Here is a 26,616-nt window from a genome sequence, read left to right as displayed (position 1 = left end):
AGTGTGCCAGGTCTTCTGCTTGGGGTGGTTCTTCTCTTCTATGATAATAACCTTCCCCACATCCACTCTGACTTGAAGTACTATTTTCTTCCAGTAGGGACACCAGAGAGTATTCAATGGCTTCTAGAATGTCCCGACTGACAAAGACACCAGCTCCAAGAACACTTTAGTCTGCACTTGGTGTGAAACCATTCTTCTTAATCAACTCTGTTGTGGTGCCATGGAACATCACATGTTCTGTCTGATCTTCAGGAAGTGTGTTGCTGTCTAGATAGTTGATGTAGTATGGGGAGTTAGCCATAAGCTAGTAACCAACTGCAGCTGAATACACCTCTGCTGAGATGAGCTGTAATATAAGTCAAAACAATGCACAATTACACTTTGTAATAGCAGGCCATAATTAAATAGTCCTTTAACTGAAACTGTTACACAAAATAGTGATATGTATACAATAACAATATGCTGAATCACTATTGTTACAGTAATATTACAATAGTGTTGTTGTAACATTATTATGAATAACATTTTATACTTTATAAAGAGGGATTGTTTGATATATATCAGTGAAGTGGTCAATAGCAAAACTGTTAATTTGTCTAGAATTACAGAAGATTGTTCTTACCTGCTATTGCTAGACAAATGCAGGATTATTAATCTGTATTCTTAGGAAACCTACAGTAGTGCTTCTTACAGAGTGCTTTAATGCTTTAATTTCCTGGTTTGAACTCGTCTCTACACAAAGATTGATAAGGCACATAGAGTAGGGTTCTCCAACTGGTGGGCCAATTCAATTGTTGGACATAAAAGACTATAAAAACACCAGCACATCAGCTCCAAGTGATTTTAATTTAGGGAAATCTGTTCCAAAGTATTCCCACCCATAATAGAGGTTTGAAATTATGTTTTAGTCTAATATTATATTTGTTTGGGCTTCTTGCGATCAATTTGCAGTCTACAAATTATTTGTAATTATGTTCCAGCCCCCTGACCATCCGTTTAAGAAACAAAATCGGCCCTGCGCCTGAATCTAGTGGATGATCGCTGTCCTAGAGCATAGTCCATCAGAATGTATAACCATGATCAAATCACGTTCTATTTGTCACATACACATGTTTAGCAGATGTTATTGCGGGTGTAGCGAAATGCTTGTACAAAAAATGTACCTCTATGTAAGGGAAAAGCAACCACACCCACTCAGATAGTAGAGGTAGTCTAACACATTCATAACCATAAACATATATGGTTTCCCAATCTGAGCATTTCAAAACTGCTGACGCCTTTCACAAACAGTGAGAACTCAGCTGCCACCAGTTGGAAACTGGAAGACACCATTATTATAAGTCCATGGAAGACACACAACATTGTCTAAATTAGTTCATATATTTCCGCAACACAGACACTTCAATGGATTAATTGATTGGAATTTGGAGGGGGGAAACACAAGAAACAATGTAGGAAACTTGTTTATTTGAGATTTATTATAGGGAGAAGGATCACTGATAAACATGCATTATTTACATGAAGTAAATATGATAGAAAATATTTGATATAATAAGGTTATATGATTGATTGCATATAGATTGCCATGTGAAATCATCTTGTGGGCCTGCAAAATATAGCATCCTCTTCCTATGAACTGCATTATGGGGGACCGTCTGATTCTAACCATCCTCTTCCTATGAACTGCATTATGGGGGACCGTCTGATTCTAACCATCCTCTTCTGATGACCATGAGTTGATGCTGGATGCTCCCTCTGAATGCAGAACACCATCAGTTCTACAGTGACGGGTTTAACCTGCAGGAAAGAGGATAGAATACAACATGTCTAAATTAAAACCTGCATGTATGTATAGTGGGGCTCACATCAAGTGCCATTAAACACTTCTACTGTAGGGGTACTTCCATTGTTGTGATAAGGTACTGACTGTGGCTCAATATCACTCACATTTTCATGGTGGACACTTTCAGCATTGTCAACACTGTGATTCTCTTTGGGTCGTAGACACAGTCTTCCTCTTGGTTGCTCGTCACCATGTCAACTCTAGGTGGAACCCAGGCAGTGTCATACCCATGCTTAGTATGCCAGTTGTATTGCATGTCGTGACCCTGTTCGTTAATGACTTTAACTCTGCCAACATCCACCTTCACTTTCAGAACCATCCTGTCTGAGTCATCAGCACCAATGGGGTATTTAATGACTTTTCGGATGTCTCGACTGAGGTAGACACCGGCACCAAGCATTCCATCTCTGGATGGTTTGAAGCCATATCTCTGTATTTCTACTGCAGCCTGTTTTGATGTTCCATGATACATCACATAGACATGGCTGTCCTCAGGGGTGACTCCACTTTGAAGATGACGGTATCTAGATCTGTAAGACAGGGAGACAGTTTCTGCTTCAATATGATATTATATTAGCTTCTATTCGCTACATAGTTTATTTAAAATAATGATTTGTTAAAAGAGACTTGATTTTAAGGCCATTATGGAAATTTAGATTTTTTGAATTCCTGGTCATCTGACCTCCCAAACTAGGCTCTAAAAACAAATCAGTTGGAAAGCTCTAGAATGTATCTATTGCATCATCGTAGGTAAAACCAATCAGAGGGTTTGCACTACAACAGTCTCTTTCCTACTTACATAGTCTTTTTGTTTACTTTCATAACCTCCATGACTGTGATTCTCTTTGGGTCGTAGACACAGTTCTCCTGTTGGTTGCTTTCTACCATATCGACCCCAGGTGGAACCCAGGCGGTGTCATATCCATGCTCAGTGTGCCAGGTCTTCTGCATGAGGTGACCCTGCTGGGCTATGATCTTCACCTTCCCTACATCCACTCTGACTTTTAGTACTCTTCTCTTAGATTTGGAAACACCAAGGGGGTATTTACAGGCTTTTTGGATGTCCCGAGTAACATAAACACCAGCACCAAGCATTCTATCTGCACTTGATGGTGTGAAGCCATTCTTCTTAATCAGCTCTGCAGCCTCTATTGAGGTGCCATGGAACATCACATATGTTCTTTGATCCTCGGGATGTTCACCAGTGTCAAGAAAGTTGTCTAAGTATGGAGAGTTTGGTTTCATTTTCCTCAGGTAAGCCCTAGTCAACATGATGATTCTAGCTGTGAAAACCTGTGGCAAAATATGCTTTTATGAATAGACAAACTTCTGCAATCCTGTAGTAATGTTTTAGATCTCCTACTGTGCCTTCAGAAAGCATTCATACCTCTTGACTTATTCCACATTTGGTTGTGTTACAGCCTGAATTCAAAAGGGATTCAATAGTTGTTGTTTTTTATCACCCATCTACACACATAATATACCATTATGACAAAGTGAAAACATGTTTTTAGAAATGTTAGCAAATTTATTGAAAATGAAATACAGAAATATCTCATTTACATAAGTATTCACACCCCTTTTCTATGACACTCCAAATTGAGCTCAGGTGCATCCAATTTCCTTTGATCATCCTTGATGTCACTACAACTTGATTGGAGTCCACCTGTGGCCAATTCAATTGTTTGGAAATTATTTAGAAAGAAACACCTGCCTATATAAGGTACCACAGTTGACGGTGGATGTCAGAGCAGAAACTATACCATGAAGTCCAAGAAACTGTCTGTAGATCTCTGATATATAATTGTGATGAGGCATATATCTGAGAGAGGGTATAAAACAATTTCTAGAGTGTTGAAAGTTTCCAAGAGCACAGTGGTCTCTATCATTGCGAAATTGAAAAAAATGTCACAACATATACCCAATACACAAAAAAACTAGTAAGGAATGGAATTTAAGAAAATATACATATATGGACAAGCAATGACAGAGCGGCATGGACTAAGATTCAGGCTGTAACACAACAAAATGTGGAATAAGTCAAGAGGTATGAATACTTTCTGAAGGCACTGTACATGTGGAAGGAAACTGAAGTGTATTAAAATGGGACTCGGCCAGCACATTGTAAATATTTGCCAATTAAATATTAATTGAAAAGGGCAACATGTCGATCACAAATAGACCTTATCCAGGCTATTAATTCAGAAATTGCAAATGCTATTGCCAACTATTGTGTTGCCTTAGGATATTTATTTGACTCACATGAAGAATACGTCAATAGTGGTATTTTACAAGCCATTATTGAAACTTGTTTGTAATGTTATAAATACATTAGAGAGCACGGCGCTTGTAACGCCAAGGTAGTGGGTTCGATCCCCGGGACCACCCATACACAAAAATGTATGCACGCACGACTGTAAGTCGCTTTGGATAAAAGCGTCTGCTAAATGGCATATTATTATTATTATTATTATTATTATTATTATTATAATTCAGATAATCTCTGTTGCATCATTCACTTTTATAGAAAATACAATATCTTGGATTACATTCCTCTGGCTTGTGATTTAAACTTTTTCAATGCGATGTTAACATACATGAAGTAGCTAATAAGCAACTTTCTAAAAAGTCAGAATAGAATTTGGTCATCCTTACCTGCTACTGTGGAATCAGATTCAACCAACCAACCAGTCAGACTAATTCAGGATTATAGGAGAGAGTTTAGGTCTCGTTTCTCCTCTGTTTCCTCTCCCTCGCTCTCTCCCTCCCTCTCTCTCTCTCAAATTCTAATTTGAGAGAGAGAGAGAGCAAAGTCCATCCATATTTATGACCACGATATCTATTTGCTATTGAAAAGCAACCACACCCACTCAGATGAGAAAGAAGCCTATTTTAATGGGTACATAAACATGATGTGTACCAAACTCACTAAAAGTGGCAGTGATAAAGCCTCTCTTGAAAAAGCCAAACCTTGACCCGGAAAATATAAAAAACTATCGGCCTATATCGAATCTTCCATTCCTCTCAAAAATTTTAGAAAAAGCTGTTGCGCAGCAACTCACTGCCTTTCTGAAGACAAACAATGTCTACGAAATGCTTCAGTCTGGTTTTAGACCCCATCATAGCACTGAGACTGCACTTGTGAAGGTGGTAAATGACCTTTTAATGGCGTCAGACCGAGGCTCTGCATCTGTCCTCGTGCTACTAGACCTTAGTGCTGCCTTTGACACCATCGATCACCACATTCTTTTGGAGAGACTGGAAACCCAAATTGGTCTACACGGACAAGTTCTGGCCTGGTTTAGATCCTACCTGTCGGAAAGATATCAGTTTGTCTCTGTGAATGGTCTGTCCTCCGACAAATCAACTGTACATTTCGGTGTTCCTCAAGGTTCCGTTTTAGGACCACTATTGTTTTCACTATATATTTTACCTCTTGGGGATGTTATTCGAAAACATAATGTTAACTTTCACTGCTATGCGGATGACACACAGCTGTACATTTCAATGAAGCATGGTGAAGCCCCCAAAATTGCCCTCGCTAGAAGCCTGTGTTTCAGACATAAGGAAGTGGATGGCTGGAAACTTTTTACTTTTAAACTCGGACAAAACAGAGATGCTTGTACTAGGTCCCAAGAAACAAAGAGATCTTCTGTTAAATCTGACAATTCATCTTGATGGTTGTAAAGTCGTCTCAAATAAAACTGTGAAGGACCTAGGCGTTACTCTTGACCCTGATCTCTCTTTTGACGAACATATCAAGACTGTTTCAAGGACAGCTTTTTTCCATCTACGTAACATTGCAAAAATCAGAAATTTTCTGTCCAAAAATGATGCAGAAAAATTAATCCATGCATTTGTTACTTCTAGATTAGACTACTGCAATGCTCTATTTTCCGGCTACCCGGATAAAGCACTAAATAAACTTCAGTTAGTGCTAAATACGGCTGCTAGAATCCTGACTAGAACCAAGAAATTTGATCATATTACTCCAGTGCTAGCTTCCCTACACTGGCTTCCTGTTAAGGCAAGGGCTGATTTCAAGGTTTTACTGTTAACCTATAAAGCGTTACATGGGCTTGCTCCTACCTATCTTTCCGAGTTGGTCCTGCCGTACATACCAATACGTACGCTACGGTCACAAGACGCAGGCCTCCTAATTGTCCCTAGAATTTCCTAAGCAAACAGCGGGAGGCAGGGCTTTCTCCTATAGATCTCCATTTTTATGGAACAGTCTGCCTACCCATGTGAGAGAAACGCAGACTCGGTCTCAACCTTTAAGTCTTTACTGAAGACTTATCTCTTCAGTAGGTCATATGATTGAGTGTAGTCTGGCCCAGGAGTGTGAAGGTGAACGGAAAGGCTGGAGCAACGAACAGCCCTTGCTGTCTCTGCCGGGCCGGTTCCCCTCTCCACTGGGGTTCTCTGCCTCTAACCCTGTTGCAGGGGCTGAGTCACTGGCTTGCTGGTGCTCTTTCATGCCGTCCCTGGGAGGGGTGCGTCACTTGAGTGGGTTGAGTTACTGACGTGATCTTCCTGTCTGGGTTGGCGCCCCCCTTGGTTTGTGCTGTGGTGGAGACCTCTGTGGGCTATACTCGGCCTTGTCTCAGGATTGTAAGTTGGTGGTTGGGGATATCCCTCTAGTGGTGCGGGGGCTGTGCTTTGGCGGAGTGGGTGGGGTTATATCCTTCCTGTTTGGCCCTGTCCGGGGTTTCTTCGGATGGGGCCACAGTGTCTCCCGGACCGCTCCTGTCTCAGCCTCCAGTATTTATGCTGCAGTAGTTTATGTGTCGGGGGCTGGGGTTAGTTGGTTATACCTGGAGTACTTCTCCTGTCTTATCCAGTGTCCTGTGTGAATTTAAGTATGCTCTCTCTAATTCTCTCGTTCTCTCTTTCTCTCTGAGAACCTGAGCCCTAGGACCATACGTCAGGACTACCGGGCATGATGACACCTTGCTGTCCCCAGTCCGCCTGGCCTTGCTGCTATTCCAGTTTCAACTGTTCTGCCTGCGGCTACGAAACCCCCTACCTGTCCCAGACCTGCTGTTTTCAACTCTAAATGATCGGCTATGAAAAGCCAACTGAGAGACCTGAGCCCTAGGACCATACGTCGGGACTACCGGGCCGTGGTGACTCCTTGCTGTCCCCAGTCCGCCTGGCCTTGCTGCCTATTCCAGTTTAAACTGTTCTGCCTGCGGTTATGGAACCCCTACCTGTCCCAGACCTGCTGTTTTAAACTCTAATGATCGGCTATGAAAAGCCAACTGAGATTTATTCCTGATTATTATTTGACCATGCTTGTCACTTATGAACATTTTTGAACATCTTGGCATGGTTCTGTTATAACCTCCACCCGGCACAGCCAGAAGAGGACTGGCCACCCCTCATAGCCTGGTTCCTCTCTAGGTTTCTTCCTAGGTTTTGCCTTTCTAGGGAGTTTTTCCCTAGCCACCGTGCTTCTACACCTGCATTACTAGCTGTTTGGGGTTTTAGGCTGGGTTTCTGTACAGCACTTCGAGATATTAGCTGATGTAAGAAGGGCTATATAAAATAAAATTGATTGATTGATTGATTGATGTATGATACATCTTAATATTGCGAGATCTCTGGAGCATTTTGAAATTGCAATGCTGACACCTTTGACCAGTAAATTGATGTCCGTAGTCTTCATACATCAGACTAAGATCAGTTGTTGTGTCAATCTGAACAGTGAGCACACAGCTGTCATTTGCGACTAAATGGAAGACACTATTAGTCTATAGAAGACACACATTGATTAATATTATATATTTTGTTCAGTAGGTACATTATTGAACTAGGTAAGTCAATTAAGAACAAATTCTTATTTACAACGACGGCCTAACCCTCTCCTAACCCGGACAACGCTGGGCCAATTGTGCGCCACCCCATGGGACTCCCGATCACGGCCGGATGTGATACAGCCCGGGATCGAACCTGGGTCTGTAGTGACACCTCTAGCACTGTGATGCAGTGCCTTAGACCACTGCGCCACTCGGTCCCCGAGTGCAGTATTGTACAGATAACTGCCAAAATAAAGGAAACACCAACATAAAGTGTCTTAATAGAGCATTGGGCCACCAGAACAGTTTCAATGCACCTTGGCATAAATTCTACAAGTGTCTGGAACTCTATTGGAGGGATGCGACACCATTTTTCCACAAAAAATTCCATTATTTTGAGTTTGTGGAAAACGCTCCAGAATCTGCCATAAGTGTTCAATTGTGTTGACATCTGGTGACAGAATGCCATGGCATATGGTTTACATCGTTTTCATGCAAACCATTCTGTGGATGGGGGCATTGACATCCTATGGGGTCATAGAAATGGTAGCCAAAATAATGGCCTGCCCAGCATTTTTATACATGACCCTAAGCATGATGGGATGTTAATTGATTAATTATCTGCTTTCAATATACTTTGTATCCCTCATTTACTTAAGTGTTTCCCGTATTTTGGCAGTTACCTGTATATTGCACTTCAACAGGATTATTCATACTTACAAGTTTTCTTAGGTTACCTTCAAGACCTCGATGATGTTGCTTATTTTTCGGTTGTAAACACAGTCCTCCTTTTGGTTGCTCGGCACCATGACAACTCCAGGTGGAACCCAGGCAGTATCATACTCAGGGTGCCAGGTCTTCCCCTTCGGGTAGTACTGCCCGTCTATGATAATGTTCTTCCTCACATCCACTCTGACTCTAATGGGCAATTTCAAAATGTTCCAACTTCATATTCATCATCCCCAACATCAACATATGTGAAAACAGAGCGTTTGTATGTTTTGTAGTAAAAAAGATTACATCATCGGTGTGCATTGTGTGATTTATGAGTAGACATTGTCTACTAAATGCCTATTAATTGCCTACTAATTGCCTACTCATTGTCTACTCATTGTGTACTAATTGACTGATGATGTCATTGTAAACACATCTTCCTTTTTTACTACAAAACATAGAAGCGCGTGTCGTAGTAAATATAAAATGTTATAGATTGATCTGAGTAATATGTTGTGTAAGATGTTGTGCAAGACCTATTTGGGTTAGGAGCTTGTTTTCAATAACAGCATACTGTTCTCTGTGAATAACATTTGAGTAGCAAACAAGGGACAGAGAGGAACCATATCTTGTCACCAGATGGCCTAATCTTACAGGAGTGCAATAACAGGACAACACCCACACCACAGGCGCCAACCACCAGTTCCTCCTCACGAGTTCCCTTGACACACAGACATTTCACTGTGCACGCACACTCACACTCCACTCCCCTTCTACTGGTCGGGTGCCAAGGGCAGAGGACTCTGCCGTGCACCAATGGGGCATCTGCTCTGGACAGAGCAGATCCGCCTCCCACGCCTCTGGAACCAATCGAGGGACTAGGAGAATAATCCCTCCCTTTATGTTACATTGTATAAGTAATACTGAAAACTCTGTTAAAATCCACCCTTCTCAGCTGACTCTATAGAGAGCCATATGATTAGGTCCATGCATGTTAATTAGCAGGACAAGATATCTCTGTTAGAATAAACTGCCTTTTGCTTAAGCAAATTCCACTCTGTCTAGCGTCGTTGGTTTGTACTCCCTCTCCATATAATTTAAACACCAACACGCGCCATTTTCACATATGTTGACATTGGTGTGGTGCTGGAGATGATGAAGTTTAAACATTTTGAAATGTCCCTTTAAGTACTTGTTTCTTAGTGTCTAGAACACCAAGAGGGTTTCTACTGGATTTTCTGTGTCAGAAGTGGATGGTTCGAATCAGACAGTCCAGCATGATGCAGTAACAGTTCACATTTACATTTTAGTCATTTAGCAGACGCTATTATCCAGAGCGACTTACAGTTATTGAGTGCATACATTTTTATTTATATTTTTTCATACTGGAATCGAACCCACAACCCTGGCGTTGCAAATGCCATGCTCTACCAACTGAGCTACATCCCTGCCGGCCATTCCCTCCCCTACCCTGGAGGATGCTGGGCCAATTGTCCACCGTCCCATGGGTCTCCCGGTCGCGGCCGGCTACGACAGAGCACAGTAAGAAAAAGCAATATGACACAATAGGCTGATGATTTGACATGGCAATCTATGTGCAATCAATCATATAACCTTATCATATCACATATTTTAGAAATATAATCAATCATATTTACTTGATGTCAATAAGTAAATATTCTCTTCCTATAATACATCTCAAATAAACTGTAGAGGTTCCCCATACTGTTTGAATATTTTACCCTCCACAAAATCCAATCAGGCATTATTAATCTACAGCGTCTATGGTGCAGAAATATATTGCCAATATTGGTAAATGTTGTGTCTTCCATAGACGTATTAATGGTGTCTTCCTGTTAGTTGCAGACAACAGTTGTGTGATCGCTGTTCAGATTGACACAACACATTACTCATTCTGATCCTAGTCTGATATATAAAGACTAAGAACATCAATGGATTTGTCAAAGGTGTCAGCATTGCAATTTTAAAATGCTCCAGAGATACGGCATGACCTATCACGTGTTTATGGTCATGCACCCATTAGACTAGATTCTAATGTGAGTGGGCTTGCTTTTTACTTACAAAGAAACAGGAAGCCAAACGTTTTACTCAAGAGACCGCCAAGGTGGCCGAAGGCGAGTACTGTATGGACTTCCGCTTGTTGAGGAAGTTTTGGCGGTGGAGGAAAAATGATGTCTAACAGACAGCTGTGGGATAAGGAGACGTATACTTGGATGGCGGAGGAGGAATGGAAGGAAAAAGAGAGGCAGAGGAGGTCTAAGAGAGAGAGGGAGGAAGATTGTGAGCTTGAGTCGGGGGAAAATAGCGGGGAAAAGGGATAAGGTTTGGTAAAGTAGAATGGTGGGAAATGTAAGCAAAGTGAGCTGAAGACAGGAGGAGAAATGGAAGTGAATGAGGGTGAAGTATCGGCGGTGGTAGGTGTGGTGAAGTACTCGGAGCCCAAGGCTTGCACAGAGGGTCAGGATAAAGATGAGTCTGTGACAGTAGGAGTGAAGTTTTTGGAAAAAGTGGACCCTTGCCTTTTGGCTGATCCATTTGTGGTTTCAGGATGGGTGAAAAAAGTGTTGGGTTTAGTGGAATCGGTGAGGGTAACCAGAAGTGGTCTAGTGATAATTGTTTGTGTTTCTGCTGGTCAGAGGGAGAAGGCGCTCAGAGTTAAACAAATGGGGGAAAGAATTGTGAGTTGTTTCGCACTCAAGAAAAGGGTGTCATTGAAAGGAGTGATTACTGTGTAAAAGTTGACCAGCTGAAGGGGAAGATTCCCGGTGTTTGTGATGCTCGTCGTTTGGTGCGCATGAACAGGGTGGTGAGAGTGGTGAAACAGAAGCGTCATTGTCTGTTCTTTTGAGTTTTGAAGTTGAGTCTTTGCCTGACAAAGTGAAGTTATGATATATAAGTTATCCTGTACGAGCTTATGTGCTAAATACATTACGATGTTACAGGTGTCAAACTTATGGGCATGTGGCAGCAGTATGTAGGAGGGAGGTTCCAAGGTGTGAGAAGTGTGCAGAAGGGCATGAAACAAAGGAATGTATAGCATTGGGGGAAGTAGTGGTATGTGCTAATTGTAGGGGTGCCCATGGGGCAGGGGATCAGAAATGTCCCGTACGAGAGAAGCAGGTTGAGGTTTCCAGGGTAAGAGTAGTGAAGAAGTTGTCATATGCTGAGGCAGTGAAGAAAGTAGAAGAAGATGGGTCAAGGGGGAGGGATCCTGAGAGGAGTGGTGTGAGTAGTAGATCTGTACCAGTACAGAGGGACAGGCCAACAAGTGATATATGTTTCAGTAAGATGGGATTTTTAGCGTTAATAGCAATGGTTATTAATTGTACTGCAGGGATGGAACGTAAGTCGAAAAAAATTGAGGTTGTGGTAGCAGCTGCAGAGAGGTATTTGGGTGTGCGAGATTTGACATCAGAAGAGTTACAGGGAGTGTTAAATGGTGATGTCCCATCATTTCAGGTTGAGGGCAAAAGGTAGAAATTAATATATTTAAATAGTGGAGAAGGGTGGTGCTAATTGTTAATAATAATTTTGAATCTGTGAGTGTAGTGTTAGATGGTAGGGTATTTCTTTATTTTGGTTTAATTTTCAAGCAAATATAAGGGAGTTGTAGTCCAGTCTAGTAGGTGGCGGTAATGCAACAAATTGGATGCCAACCACCGTTAAACCTCATTGAAGAAGAAGAAGAAGAAGAAGAAGTTTTACTCAAGAACCAGGAAATGAAACTTGAGTAGAGTGAAACACTCACATACGGTATAATCCTGCATTCGTCTGTCAGTATAGCGGGTGAGAATAATCTTATTTGAAACACTAGACAAGCTACCTATCTTAATATTGAACATTTTATATATGTCCCCTGTAGCTCAGTTGGTAGAGCATGGCGCTTGCAACGACAGGGTTGTGGGTTCGTTTCCCACGGGGGGCCAGTATGAAAAATGTATGCACTAACTGTAAGTCGCTCTGGATAAGAGCGTCTGCTAAATGACAAAAATGTAAAATACTGTTTTGTTTACTAGTCTGTACTTGAGAACGTTATAATGCTATTCTAATACTATTGGATCATTGATTCTGGATACTTTGAATAGTTATTTAAACATTACAATTTAGTTTAACAGTTTCAGCCTAAATAATTTTCAAGATGGCTAGTCCTTACTAATTATTTTTGGGATTACAGCTCATTTGTCAGAGGTGTATTCAGCTGCAGTTTGATCACTATGGCTTTGAAGGGGTACACCAAGCAGAAGAACAAAACAAATTCACCATACTACTTAGAAAACATTCTTGAGACTAATGAGCATCCCGAGGATCACAGAGAATATGTGATGTTCCATGGCACCACAAAAGAGGCTACAGAGTTGATTAAGAAGAATGGTTTCACACCATCAACAGAAGAACTTGGGCTTGGTGTGTATGTAAGTCGAGATTTCGGAAAAGCAATGAAATACCCCCTTGGTGTTTCCAACTCTAAGAGAAGAGTACTAAAAGTCCGAGTGGATGTAGGGAAGGTGAAGATCATAGACCAGCAGGGTCACCCCATGCAGAAGACCTGGCACACCGAGCATGGATATGACACCGCCTGGGTTCCACCTGGGGCCAGTATGATGCTGAGCAATGAACAGGGGAACTGTGTCTACGACCCAAAGAGAATCAAAGTCATGCAGGTCATGAAAGTAAAAGAAAACAACATGTAAGTATAAAATAAACTGTTGATAAAGCACTGCTAACTCTCTCTTGGTTTTACCTGTCATGGTGTTGGACAACTTCACAGCAGTCAATTGTGTTATTGTGGCTTTCCAGTGGAATTGTTTTATTTTCATTGTTTTCATTGTTTTATAGCCTATTTGTGGAGGGCTTACAAATTAGTTTGAGATATTTTGCCTCAAACTTAAAATACTGCAACTATAGAAGGTTGTACTTTTATCACAATTCTGCAGACTGTCTCCCTGTCTAACAGATCTAGACACCGTCATCTTCAGAGTGGAGTCACCCCTGAGGACAGCCACGTCTATGTGATGTATCATGGAACATCAAAACAGGCTGCAGTAGAAATACAGAGAAATGGATTCAAACCATCCACAGATGGCATGCTTGGTGCGGGTGTCTATGTCAGTCGAGACATCAGAAAAGCCATTAAATACCCCATTGGTGCTGATGACTCAGACAGGATGGTTCTGAAAGTGAAGGTGGATGTTGGCAGGGTTAAGATCATTGATGTGCAGGGTCACGACATGCAATACAACTGGCATACTAAGCATGGGTATGACACTGCCTGGGTTCCACCTGGTGTTGACATGGTGCGGAGCAACCAACAGGAGAACTGTGTCTACGACCCAACGAGAATCAAAGTCATGGCATTGCTGAAAGTGGCCATCTTGAAAAAGTATGGAATATTGAACTACTCTCACAAATCACTAGATGGACGTTTTTATTTTCCTAGAAGGCTCGCACTTGAAATATAAACCCCACTACTTGCAGGTTTTAAAAGATAAGTTTTGTATTTGTTTCTCTGTCCTCAGGTTAAACCCGTCACTGGAGGTGGAGGTTTGAAGGTGTTCTGCATTCAAGGAGCATTACACTTCATGTTCATCTGGATAAGAGGATCAATATAACCATATCCCATTTCAAAAATCTAATCAATGATATTCACTTTATGTAAATGAGGCGTGTATCAATGATCATAATTGTTCAAAATAATTTTCTTCCTATAATAAATCTCATGTAAACCTCTAAAAGTTACCCATTGTTTGAGTGTGTTTTCCCCTCTCAAAAATTATTTCATCTAAAGCATCTTGGTGTGGAAATATTAACAATATTTAGTCAATGTTGTGTGTCTGCCATAGGTTTATAAGGTGTCTTCCAGTTTGCCTCTGGTGGCAGCGGAGTGCTCACTACTGTTTGCCAAAGGTGTCAGCAGTTGTCAATGTCAGCTTGGTGGAATACTTTATGTTTATGGTTATGAATTCATTAGACTACCTCATTTACTATCTGTGTTGGCGTGGTTGCGTTTCCCTTACATAGAGGTATCAGGGTTCTACATTCTGATGGAATAGTATGCTCTCTAGAGACATAGAGAGATAGCTATTTGTGGCAGGTGTGCCCTCTATCCATCTCTATGTCAAGTGACGAGTGGAAACCAGGAAATGAAACCTAAGCACAGTAGAGGGTCGTCACTAGTTACCTCAGCCACAAAGTCTTAAACCGCGCCTATTTCTTATTAAAATGTGATTTTTAACCTAACCCTAAGCTTAACCCTAACCGTAACCACACTGCTAACCCTTATGCCTAACCCTAACCTTAAATTAAAACCAAAAAGCTAATTTTAGTTTACATTATTTTTTTTGTGGCCGTGGTAACTAGTGGAAACCACAGCAGGGAGATCAGTAAGAAGCACTAAGCATACGCAGTATAATAAACAACACTGTCTTTATTAAACAGTCTTGTTATTGGACACTTAACTGAGATATATCAAACAATCCCTGTTTACAAAGTACATTTCTATGTTAAGCATGATCCTGTTACAACACTTGTAATATTACTGTAACAATAGTGATTCAGCATTACATTTGAGTCATTTAGCAGACACTCTTATCCAGAGCGACTTACAGTTAGTGAGTGCATACATTTTCATACTGGCCCCCCGTGGGAAACGAACCCACAACCCTGGCGTTGCAAGCACCATGCTCTACCAACTGAGCTACAGGGGACATATTGTTGTTGTATAAACATCACCATTTTGTGTAACAGTTTCAGTTAAAGGACAATTTAATTTTTTGTACAAGCATTTCGCTACACCCACAATAACATCTGCTAAACACGTGTATGTGACCAATAGAACGTGATTTGATCATGGTTATACATTAGATGGACTATGCTCTAGGACAGCGATCATCCACTAGATTCAGGCGCAGGGCCGATTTTGTTTCTTGAACGGATGGTCAGGGGGCCGGAACATACTGTAATTACAAATAATTTGTAGACTGCAAATTGATCGCAAGAAGCCCAAACAAATATAATATTAGACTAAAACAGTTTCAAACCTCTATTATGTGTGGGAATACTTTGGAACAGATTTCCCAAAATTAAAATCACTTGGAGCTGATGTGCTGGTGTTTTTATAGTCTTTTACATTTACGTCATTTAGCAGACGCTCTTATCCAGAGCGACTTACAGTTAGTGCATACATTATTCTTTTTTATTTTCATACTGGCCCCCCGTGGGAATCGAACACACAACCCTGGCGTTGCAAACGCCATGCTCTACCAACTGAGCTACCTCCCTGCCGGCCATTCCGTCCCCTACCCTGGACGACGCTGGGCCAATTGTGCACTGCCACATTGGTCTCCCGGTTGCGGCCGGCTACAGCAGAGCCTGGATTCGAACCAGGATCTCTAGTGGCCTTAGACCACTGCGCCACTCGGGAGACTTTTATCTCCAACAATTTAACTGGCCCATCAGTTGGAGAACCCTACTCTATGTGCCTTATCAATCTTTGTGTAGAGACGAGTTTAAACCAGGAAATTAAAGCACTAAAGCACTCTGTAAGAAGCACTACTGTAGGTTTCCTAAGAATACTGTTTAATAATCCTGCATTTGTCTAGCAATAGCAGGTAAGAACAATCTTCTGTAATTCTAGACAAGTTAACAGTTTTGCTATTGACCACTTCACTGATATATATCAAACAATCCCTCTTTATAAAGTATAAAATGTTATTCATAATAATGTTACAAAATTATTGTAATATTACTGTAACAATAGTGATTCAGCATATTGTTATTGTATACATATCACTATTTTGTGTAACAGTTTCAGTTAAAGGACTATTTAATTATGGCCTGCTATTACAAAGTGTAATTGTGCATTGTTTTGACTTATATTACAGCTCATCTCAGCAGAGGTGTATTCAGCTGCAGTTGGTTACTAGCTTATGGCTAACTCCCCATACTACATCAACTATCTAGACAGCAACACACTTCCTGAAGATCAGACAGAACATGTGATGTTCCAAGGCATCACAACAGAGTTGATTAAGAAGAAGACCTGGCACACTGTGCATGGCTGTGGCACTGCCTGGGTACCACCTGAGGTTGGAATGGGCCGCGAGCTGCCCAGTGACACAAGACTTCCAGACGAGCTAAACCACTTCTTTGCTCGCTTCGGGGCAAGCAACACTGAAGCATGCATGAGAGCACCAGCTGTTCCGGATGACTATGTGATCACGCTCTCCGTAGCCGATGTGAGTAAGACTTTTAAGCAGGTCAACATTCACAAGGGCCAGACGGATTACCAGGACGTGTACTCCGAGCATGTGCTGACCAACTGGCAAGTGTCTTCACTGACATTTTCAACATGTCTCTGACTGAGTCTGTAATACCAACATGTTTCAAGCAGACCACCATAGTCCCCGTGCCCAAGGACTCTAAGATAACCTGCCTAAATGACTACCGACCCGTAGCACTGACGTCTGTAGCCATGAAGTGCTTTGAAAGGCTGGTCATGGCTCACATCAACAGCATTATCCCAGAAACCCTAGACCCACTCCAATTTGCATACCGCCCCAACAGATCCACAGATGATGCAATCTCTATTGCACTCCACACTGCCCTTTCCCACCTGGACAAGAGGAACACCTACGTGAGAATGCTATTCATTGACTACAGCTCAGCATTCAACACCATAGTGCCCTCAAAGCTCATCACTAAGCTAATGATCCTGGGACTAAACACCTCCCTCTGCAACTGGATCCTGGACTTCCTGACGGGCCGCCCCCAGGTGGTAAGGGTAGGTAACAACACATCTGCCACACTGATCCTCAACACGGGGGCCCCTCAGGGGTGCGTGCTCAGTCCCCCTCCTGTACTCCCCTGTTCACCCATGACTGCATGGCCAGGCATGACTCCAACACCATCATTAAGTTTGCCGACGCACACAACAGTGGTAGGCCTGATCACCGATAACGATGAGACAGCCTATAGGGAGGAGGTCAGAGACCTGGCCGTGTGGTGCCAGGACAACAACCTCTCCCTCAATGTGACCAAGACAAAGGAGATGATTGTGGACTACAGGGAAAAAAAGAGGACTGAGCACGCCCCCCATTCTCATCGACGGGGCTGTAGTGGAACAGGTTGAGAGCTTCAAGTTCCTTGGTGTCCACATCACCAACGAACTATCATGGTCCAAACACACCAAGACAGTCGTGAAGAGGGCACGACAAAGCCTATTCCCCCTCAGGAGACTGAAAATATTTGGCATGGGTCCTCAGATCTTCAAAAAATTCTACAGCTGCACCATCGAGAGCATCCTGACTGGTTGCATCACCGCCTGGTATGGCACCTGCTTGGCCTCCGACCGCAAGGCACTACAGAGGGTAGTGCGTACGGCCCAGTACATCACTGGGGCCAAGCTTCCTGCCTTCCAGGACCTCTATACCAGGCGGTGTCAGAGGAAGGCCCTCAAAATTGTCAAAGACTCCAGCCACCCTAGTCATAGACTGTTCTCTCTGCTACCGCACGGCAAGCGGTACCGGAGTGCCAAGTCTAGGTCCAAAAGACTTCTCAACAGCTTCTACCCCCAAGCAATAAGACTCCTGAACAGCTAATCATGGCTACCCAGACTATTTGCACTGCCCCCCACCCCATCCTTTTTACGCTGCTGCTACTCTGTTAATTATGTATGCATAGTCACTTTAACTCTACCCACATGTACATATTACTTCAACTACCTCAACTAGCCGGTGCCCCCGCACATTGACTCTGCACCGGTACCCCCCTGTATATATAGCCTCCCTACTGTTATTTTATTTTACTTCTGCTCTTTTTTTCTCAACACTTTTTTTTGTTGTTTTATTTTTACATTTTTGTTAAAAATAAATGCACTGTTGGTTAAGGGCTGTAAGTAAGCATTTTTTTATTTATTTTTTATTTAACCTTTATTTAACCAGGTAAGCCAGTTGAGAACAGGCTCTCATTTACAACTGCGACCTGGCCAAGATAAAGCAAAGCAGTGCAATAAAAACAACACAGAGTTACATATGGGGTAAAAAACATAGTCAAAAATACAACAGAAAATATATATACAGTGTGTGCAAATGTAGCAAGTTATGGAGGTAAGGTAATAAATAGGCTATAGTGCAAAATAATTACAATAGTATTAACACTGGAATGCTAGATGTGCAAGAGATTATGTGCAAATAGAGATACTGGGGTGCAAAAGAGCAAAATAAATAACAATATAGGGATGAGGTAGTTGGGTATTTATTACAGTATTTCACTGTAATGTCTGCACCTGTTGTATTCAGCACATGTGGCCAATAAAATTTGATTTGATTTGATTTGAAGAGGAGGACTGTGTCTACGACTCAAAGAGAATGAAAGTCATTGAGGTCATGGAGATAACTGGAGAGTACTTGTAAGTATGAAAGACTGTTGAAATGCATTGCAAACCATATTTATTGTCGTTACCTATGATGGTATGGGGGTGGTACATGACAACTTCACAGTAGAGCAGTGATTCCATTTGGTGATGAATTCTACAAAAATCAGACAAACAACACACTCTTTTCAAGAAACATGTCAATCGTTTGCCTACTATTTCAAATAACGTATCCTACCTATGAATGCAATATCTTACATTTCAGCAATCGTCTTACAGATGTAAAAACAGCCATCTTAAGAGTAAAGTCGTCCCTGAGTATAGACACATCGACGCCATGTATCATGGGACAACAAGACAACACATCCAGGTCTCTAGCCAGGGTGTCCTCAGTCGCGGTCCTTGAGCCTCAGACCCTCTGGAAGAGGAGACAGAGAACAGATGAGGGAGTTCATTTGACTTGAGGGGGAGAAAGAACCAGTGGAGGCAGCAACGGGCAGGTAGAAGGGGGGCAGGTGGGATTGGGCCAGGCATGTCTAGGAATCAGGCCAGGGTGTCCTCAGTTGTGGTCCAAGAGCCTCCGTAAAGGGAGAAAGAGGAGATATGACGGTTAGTGAGAGCATGGCTAAAACCATAGTACACATCACATGCACTGGGGGTAGAGAATCATCAATGGTGTTGCTGTGGACACTGGATAATCTGACTAACACACACACACTTGTTTGACCTCGCTGTGATACTGTAGGCCTACTTATGTTACTTTTCTGAGTCAATTCAGGTAGCATTCAATGTCCTGCGTTTGTGTTAACCATGGCAACCAGCATTGTAAATAAAGAGCTGTGCAGAAAGATAATCATCCTCTGTGTCTGTGGATCCTTTCCCCTAATTTATTTTTCATGTCAGCCAGGCCCATCTTTTCAAATAAATACCATTTAATTAAATCTCTAGTTGAGTAAAATAAGTAGTTTTGTTCTGGTCACAAGATAATCCAAAAAGTAGCAGTAAACATCGCCTCACTCAGGCAGAAAACAGGAATGTTCTATTCTCAGCAGACCTTTAACAAATACTGTACATCTCTGTGTGAAAAGGTGTCCCATGGTCTGTTTTGTCAACAAACTCAATGGCGTACTGGCATAGAGCAGCAGAGTAGAGGCGTTAGCAGAAGTTAAACACATGGGGCACATTTTTTGTAGCCTAGGGTCCGGGAAAAATGTGGCCTTTTATAAACGCATTTTATGCAATTCTACATATTTTAGATGAATGGAGACTTTAGCAGAATGTTTTTTAATATCTCACAAGTAATCGAACTGACAAACTGAAAACTTTGTGTTGAATCAATCAATAGCCTAGGCCTAGGTGTTTGGAGACACATTTTGCACAGTATATTATAATATAAAAAATAATAATTTTCAGGATGAAAACCGTTCATTAAAAAAATTAAACGACTAAAAATCACATAAAAAGTATGTACAAAAGATAATGGACCTGTATTTTTAATAATATCATCTTTGAGAACTAACAATCACCAAAATAAAAGCTAGACAGTCAGGGAGAATCTAAAATTTCCAATGGGGCCCATTGATTTTGTTTTAATGTTTGAGTCACTCAGATAGCATACACCATGGCAAAATGTGTAGGATTTCAGGAATTTTTTAAAACATTTACATTACATTTACATTTACATTTCGCAGACGCTCTTATCCAGAGCGACTTATAGTTAGTGCATACATTATTTTATTTTTTTCATACCCCCTGTGGGAAAACTGCAAATTTTCTCTCAGCCCCATGGCAAAATGTGAAGAATTGCAGGAAATGTGCTTTAAAACTGCAACATTTTATTTCCAGCACATGGCAAATTGTGTAGTATTGCAGGACATTATCTTTACAACAGCTACATTTTGTCACAATGGCCAACAATATATTTTAGGTCGGAAACCGCACCATTGGCAACGCTCATGACCACGCCCCCGACCTAAATTTTGATCCGGAAAAACCCTGGGCAGAAGCACAATTTCTCTCTCACTCTCTGCAGCAAGCGTAATGCCACATCCTTAGTTCGCATGGTCCTAAAGCACACCGAAGCAGGGTTTATTTTCGCCCAATTATTCGACCTATCAAAAGGTTCGGGGCTGGCCCAAAAACATTCAGGGCTGCTGCCCGGGAAGGCTACCCCTAACAACGCAGATGGCTTGGTTATACTCCACTTGCTCAGGAAGTGTCTACTGATCCACATCGGAATGAAACCTGCTAGTCTCCACTGTCCGCTCTGGTGGAGAGAAGACAAAAAACTATTAAAGGTACAATCTGCAATATTCAATCGCCATTACCCAGTGCTTAATTTGAGCCGGATCCTGCCGGAACAGGATCCGGCACCTCTCCGTTTTGGACTGTTTTGTTCCGGAACCTATTTGGCCGGATCCGGTACCTCTCGTGGCATGAACAATTATTTTTCACAGAATATATCAAAGTTCATTCGAGTTGCCTCTTCGTTAATTCTCCTGCCCCCACAAAAAAAACGTCACGTATTCTAAGAGTTGATTTGGTTTGGGCTGGCCCGGGTTTATGGTTTGCGCAACATTGTAACCTGCAACATTTGAGACCAACGCGTGGTCGTGGCTGTGTGAGAAGCGCGCCAGTATCTCTCACATAACTAAAATGAGATTATCTTTCTAGTATTCCTCTCTGCTCTGATAGACATGTGCCTAAACTCTCATCTCTCCAGCGTTGCACTTCATAATTTGTTTCATAGCCGCGCGAAGGGTTCTGAAGGAACTGCAGCACCCCTGATAAATTGAAATACATTTGCCAAAGTTGTAGAATGACTGTTAAGAAATAAATTAAATAATTCAGAATAGCCTACTACACAATGAGAAGGCCTATAATTTAGCCAAGAGGATCAATAGCTTCTTCTTCTTTTTTAAATAGCCTAGCTGTGGATTGTAGCCCAATAACACGGAACAGCCTACAGTCCGGAACGCGCAGCCAATGTTTCAGTGGAAAAAAACAGCATGCAGCCAAACAGGCCTTTCGCAATATTGAAAATACAATCGAGGAAAAACACAGGTTGTGAAGCAAATTTCTCCTGCTGAAAAGAGAAGACTCTAATCTGTCTGCTGTAGGCTACCAAAATATTTGATCAAGTTCCAAATATTGTTTTACAAAAGAGAGAGAGAGAGAGAGATAGGATTTTGGCATGAGCGCGTCGGCCATCACTAGCAAGTGAGCTGCGCATCATTGAGTGAGTCAGTGAAACTGGAAAGCATTTTTAGGACTATAATTTCCTCCTCATATTGTAGCCTACAATATGTCTCCACACACCTAGGCCTAGGCTATTGATGGATTCAAAACAAAGTCGTTTTTATTGATCTCAGATTCTCAGTTTGTCAGTGTCAAAGTTGCCTGCCATTTCGATCATTTGTGCGGTATTAAAAAAGATTTTGCCAAAGTCTCCAGTCATGTAAAATGAAGTAGAATTGCACGAAATGCATTTATAAATGGTAATGGACCCTAGGCTACTAAAAATGTTCTCCATGTGTGCAACTTCTGTAAGTGCCTCTACTCTACTGCTCTATGCCACTAGCAAATGCGATGATATGCAATGCTTTATTATAAAGGTGATTCTTTTTTTTTTTCATGCGTTCTGGTACCTCAGAACAACCCACTCCAGCGCTCACTTTTTGTTCCGGCACCTCCCGATTGACAAATTAAGCACTATTATTACCATAAACGGTCATAGTTTACAGTCCATATTGTGCTGCAAATACCAAATATTGATTAAAGGGGATATCCTGGATTGGTACATCCACGATTTTTGGGAAATAGGCCTAATGATATACACTGAGTGTACAAAACCTTAAGGACACCTTCCTAATATTGAGTTGCACCTCTCATCTCTCCAGTGTTGCACTTCATAATTTATTTCTTTGTATGTATGTTTTGTGAATCCACCAGATATAATAATAATAATAATAATAATATGCCATTTAGCAGACGCTGTCCGCAGATCAGAGGCAGTAGGGATGACCAGGGAAGTTCTCTTGATAAGTGGGTGAATTTGACCATTTTCCTGTCCTGCTAAGCATTCAAAATATAATGGTAAATAAGGCGACTTTGGGTTGTCAGGGAAAATGTATGGAGTAGTACATTATTTTCTTTAGGAATGTAGTGAAGTAAAAGTTGTAACAAATATTAATAATAAAATAAAGTACAAATACTCAAAAAAACTACTTAACTAGTACTTTTAAAGTATTTTTACGTAAGTACTTTATAACACTGCATTCTAAATAACAGGCTCTCTCACTATCTAGAACTATCTGGCCAGCTTGCTGATGAACATAATAGCTTTAGGAAAGCCAGAGCATGTATAGACCATATCTATACCACAGGAGGAAGGGTGGCACCGTAATTGGGGAGGACGGGCTCATAAAGGCTGGAGCGGAATTGGTGGAATGGTATCAATTACATCAAACACATGGTTTCCATGGGTTTGATGCCATTCCATTAGCTCTGTCCCAGTCATTATTATGAGCTGTCCTCCCCTCAGCAGCCTCTACTGTTCTATACTGTCTAGAATTCAAGAGAAAAAACCAACTTCTGCCTGTTTTATTGATTTTCAGAAGGCGTTTGATTGGGTGAATAGAGACCTCCTTGCTTTTAGACAAATTAAAACAGGAATTGATGGATGATTCTTTGATGCTGTCAAAGCTCTTTATCTGGCTCCAGTTGCCTGTATTCAGGTCAGTAACCTCAGGACTGGCTGGTTTCCAACCCCTTAAGGTGTAAAGCAGGGAGACATGCTCTTTCCCACTTTATTTGCAATATATGCTAATGATTTAGCCATACAAATCAAACATGCTAAACTTTGTGTTGAAGTTGCGGCTATATTCCTGGGCATCTTGTTGTATGCTGATGTCATAGTTGTCCTTGCCTCCAGAATATGTTGAATATTGTTCATTTATGGTGTACTAAATGGACACTAGTGATACATCCAGAGAAGACCCAGATTGTTCATTTCAGAAAGAAGGGCGTGCAGAGAAGTGTACACAACTTTTGTTTTGGTCCAATCACATTATTCTACACTGGGCTCTAGAAATACCTTGGTTTCACTCTGGATGAACACATGACCCTTGAAGAGGGCATTAGATCTCTGGCAGATTCTGCAGATCGAGCCTTGGGGTCAGTGTTAAACAAAATGAAGGTATGTAAGGATCTTGGTTACTGTGCTTATTCTCAGCTGTATACATGTTGTGTGTGTCCAGTGATGGACTATGGTGCTGGGGTTATGGGGATCCAAAGTGTGTACTAATTGTAACAATGTTCAAAACAGAGCCATCTGCTTTCTTGGAGTGCACAAACTGACTCCAAACCTGGCGGTCTGTGGAGATACTGGTTGGGAACCATGTGTCGTTCAGCAAAAAGGGGACATGGTACGTCTATGGAACAGACTGATAAATATGCCAGAACACAGAATCACAAAAAAGTGTTAGACTGGGACCTTACTCATAACTATCCTTGGGCTAGAAAATTGTTATCTATTTTTTGTGAAACTGATTTGCAGTACATGTTCAGGAATAAATTACCATGTGGTGTTAACCAAATCAAGGACAAGCTTTTTCTGATTCACAAGGAAAAATGGGCAGTTAATGTTTGGTGTAAACCTAAACTTAGAACGTACACTTTTATCAAAGAGAACTACACCCCTAAACCATTACGCCCGGCTGAACCTAAGGAAAAGTCAAAGATCAGTTTGTGCACAACTCAGATCCGGCACCCTTGCTCTGGCTATAGAGACGGGTAGATTTAACAGAGTGCCTGACGAGGAGACAATGTGTCTACTGTGTGATCTTGGGGAAAACGAAATTGCCCTCTGTATGTCGATCTGAGACATGTTGTTTTTTGTCAAAATGGTGACGATAACCCTGAAGTATTCTGGTTAGGGGACAAGCAGAGGCTTGAATTCTGTTTCAGACAGGGCGTGTTTGAGATTGCTCAGTTTGTTCACAATGCCTGGAGGAGAAGGAGAAATAAACTGTTTGTGTAGTGTGGCTAGATGGTAGCTGTACTGGCCATGGTTATTGCATGCGTATAATTTGTAAAATGTTACTTTGTTCTGTAGTGTCTTGTAAGCCCATGTGGGCTGGGCACCGGTAGATGTATGATAGATAGATATATTCTTCTTTTTTTTACTGTTTGGACATAGGCGGCCCGATAAAACACGTAGGCCTCCCACCCAATACTTTTCTATGCAGGAAAAACCCTGCTGCTGCTATTTGTTTTCACGATAGTGGTGCGTGTGATAGCTTGTTGTCTTCAAACTGGTGCGGTGAGATATCTCGATCCGTTGGAATATGGTGACACCAGCGCTTATTTCAAAGAGCGCTCCGTAAGCCACGCCCCAGTGGGCAGACCTAGGCACGTTGCACTGGGACACGTTTTAATACAGATAAAAGCCTCTAATTTTACTATGGGTCCACCGTGGTTCTGTGTAGCGTAGCTATGCTATTATATTTGAGACCAGTGTATTGCAGCGAATTTAGTCTTTGACTTAATAGGTAAAATATATTTGAGTAGTAAACAGGGAAACAACAACGCGTCCCAGACAGTTCGCAATAGAACATACCAGAGGGGGGTGGCATCGTTTACTACCTAAATTATTGGGATCATCTGTGCTTTACCACCAGTGCTGCCTCCACTGGTTCTTTTCCCCCCTCAAGTCACTGATCCCACTCCGCACACACCCAGAAACCTGGATTCCATTACTTACCATGTGTCTTTATGAAAAGCCATTTGACCATCTGACCAAGGCTCTGGTCAAAAGTAGAGCATTATACATGGTAAAGTTAGAGAATATGCCACCCTTTGGGATGCATTCCGCCTGTTGAACCCCAAACTGCTTATTGTAAACCGTTTCTTCAGCCCATTCCTCCAGTTAAGCAAATGTAGAGGAGAGGCAGTGACTATAATTGATGTAGTGAATGACTTTTCCTGTCAATTACTTTATTTGATAAACTTCCTTTATTGTGTATGTGTGTCCCGTTTTTAAGTTTTAATAAAACCTTAATTCAGCCAAGAAATCCATATTTTCATAGATGGAATATTCAACAGACTGAACAGTCATGTACATTTACATTTACATTTACATCATTTAGCAGACGCTCTTATCCAGAGCGATTTACAAATTGGATGTACCAATGAGATTAATTAGTTACGTTACGGTTGTGTGTGGTGGTGTTGCCATTCAGCTTCATCTAGCCTTGGTATGGAAGAACTGATAACTGACAAGCTCAGACGATATCCATAATGACTATAGAGAAAGTACTAACACTTCAAGACCCTACGGTCCGATGGCTTTTCATAAAGACACATGGTAAATAATGGAATCCAGGTTTCTGTGTGTGTGCAGAGTGGGATCAGTGACTTGAGGGGGAGAAAGAACCAGTGGAGGCAGCAACAAGCAGGTAGAAGGGGACCAGGTGGGATTTGGCCAGGCATGTCTAGGAATCAGGCCAGGGTGTCCTCAGTTGTGGTCCAAGAGCCTCCGTAAAGGGAGAAAGAGAAGATATGAGGGTTAGTGAGAGCATGGCTAAAACCATAGTACACATCACATGCACTGGGGGTCAGGGACGGCCTGTTCAATAGGGCGATATGGGCGACGCACTGCCAAACGGGAAAAGGAAGGGATTTTTTTCTAATCAATTATATCACGGCAACAGTAGTTATCAGTGTTCTAATCTGATCTGACTGCCACTAAATGTCAAATCAGGCTAAAGTCGTGCTTCAAATGGCCCCGCCCGTTTTTGGGGCGATTTCAGTCAGGTTGAAAATCGCCCAGAAGTCTCTCATAGCCTGTCATGTAAAATCTATTTTTT

The 26,616-nt window shown here is 41.7% G+C and overlaps 3 protein-coding genes across 5 annotated transcripts in view; 2 read left to right on the top strand and 1 right to left on the bottom strand.

Moving 5' to 3' along the window:
* Window positions 1-1,540: 1,540 nt before the first annotated feature.
* Window positions 1,541-4,581, bottom strand: LOC121557057. Its single transcript, XM_045214383.1, has 4 exons — window positions 4,499-4,581; window positions 2,643-3,136; window positions 1,948-2,373; window positions 1,541-1,797 (listed from the first exon to the last, which is right to left on the bottom strand). Exons 2-4 carry the CDS (start codon window positions 3,113-3,115, stop codon window positions 1,779-1,781), a joined length of 918 nt encoding a protein of 305 aa, XP_045070318.1. The 5' UTR covers window positions 3,116-3,136; window positions 4,499-4,581; the 3' UTR covers window positions 1,541-1,778.
* A 7,496-nt stretch (window positions 4,582-12,077) lies between these two features.
* Window positions 12,078-14,115, top strand: LOC123484255. 2 transcript variants are annotated; one of them, XM_045214382.1, is made up of 4 exons: window positions 12,078-12,165; window positions 12,554-13,066; window positions 13,334-13,759; window positions 13,896-14,115. In XM_045214382.1, the coding sequence occupies exons 2-4, from the start codon at window positions 12,594-12,596 to the stop codon at window positions 13,924-13,926; spliced, it is 930 nt and encodes a 309-aa protein (XP_045070317.1). In that variant the 5' UTR covers window positions 12,078-12,165; window positions 12,554-12,593; the 3' UTR covers window positions 13,927-14,115. The 2 variants fall into 2 exon arrangements, with proteins under 2 accessions (XP_045070317.1, XP_045070316.1); XM_045214381.1 differs by lacking the exon at window positions 13,896-14,115 and having other exon boundaries at window positions 13,334-13,849.
* Window positions 14,116-20,900: 6,785 nt separating this feature from the next.
* Window positions 20,901-26,616, top strand: part of LOC121557059 (S-methyl-5'-thioadenosine phosphorylase) — a 38,333-nt gene continuing 32,617 nt past the window's right edge. Inside the window, exon 1 of one of the 2 annotated variants that reach the window (XM_045214375.1) lies at window positions 20,901-21,045. In XM_045214375.1, the coding sequence (XP_045070310.1) occupies window positions 20,986-21,045 (60 nt within the window). In that variant the 5' untranslated portion in view covers window positions 20,901-20,985. Of the gene's footprint in view, window positions 21,046-24,081; window positions 24,175-26,616 lie in introns of those variants that run through there. The other variant, XM_045214378.1, reaches the window with a different exon arrangement.

Source organism: Coregonus clupeaformis, unplaced genomic scaffold (genome assembly GCF_020615455.1).
Source record: "Coregonus clupeaformis isolate EN_2021a unplaced genomic scaffold, ASM2061545v1 scaf0246, whole genome shotgun sequence".
Classification (NCBI taxonomy): Eukaryota; Metazoa; Chordata; class Actinopteri; order Salmoniformes; family Salmonidae; genus Coregonus; species Coregonus clupeaformis.
Note: the sequence above shows the minus strand (reverse complement) of the source record. Positions and strands in the feature narration are given on the sequence as shown.

Bases quoted from the DNA above. Each gene is read 5' to 3' on its own strand.
- LOC121557057 (XM_045214383.1), bottom strand. From the start codon at position 3,115: ATGTTGACTAGGGCTTACCTGAGGAAAATGAAACCAAACTCTCCATAC. The intron at 2,374-2,642 runs GTAAGTAGGAAA...CCTGTCTTACAG, and splicing joins AAAGTAAACAAAAAGACTAT to ATCTAGATACCGTCATCTTC.
- LOC123484255 (XM_045214381.1), top strand. From the start codon at position 12,594: ATGGCTTTGAAGGGGTACACCAAGCAGAAGAACAAAACAAATTCACCA. The intron at 13,067-13,333 runs GTAAGTATAAAA...CCTGTCTAACAG, and splicing joins AAAGTAAAAGAAAACAACAT to ATCTAGACACCGTCATCTTC.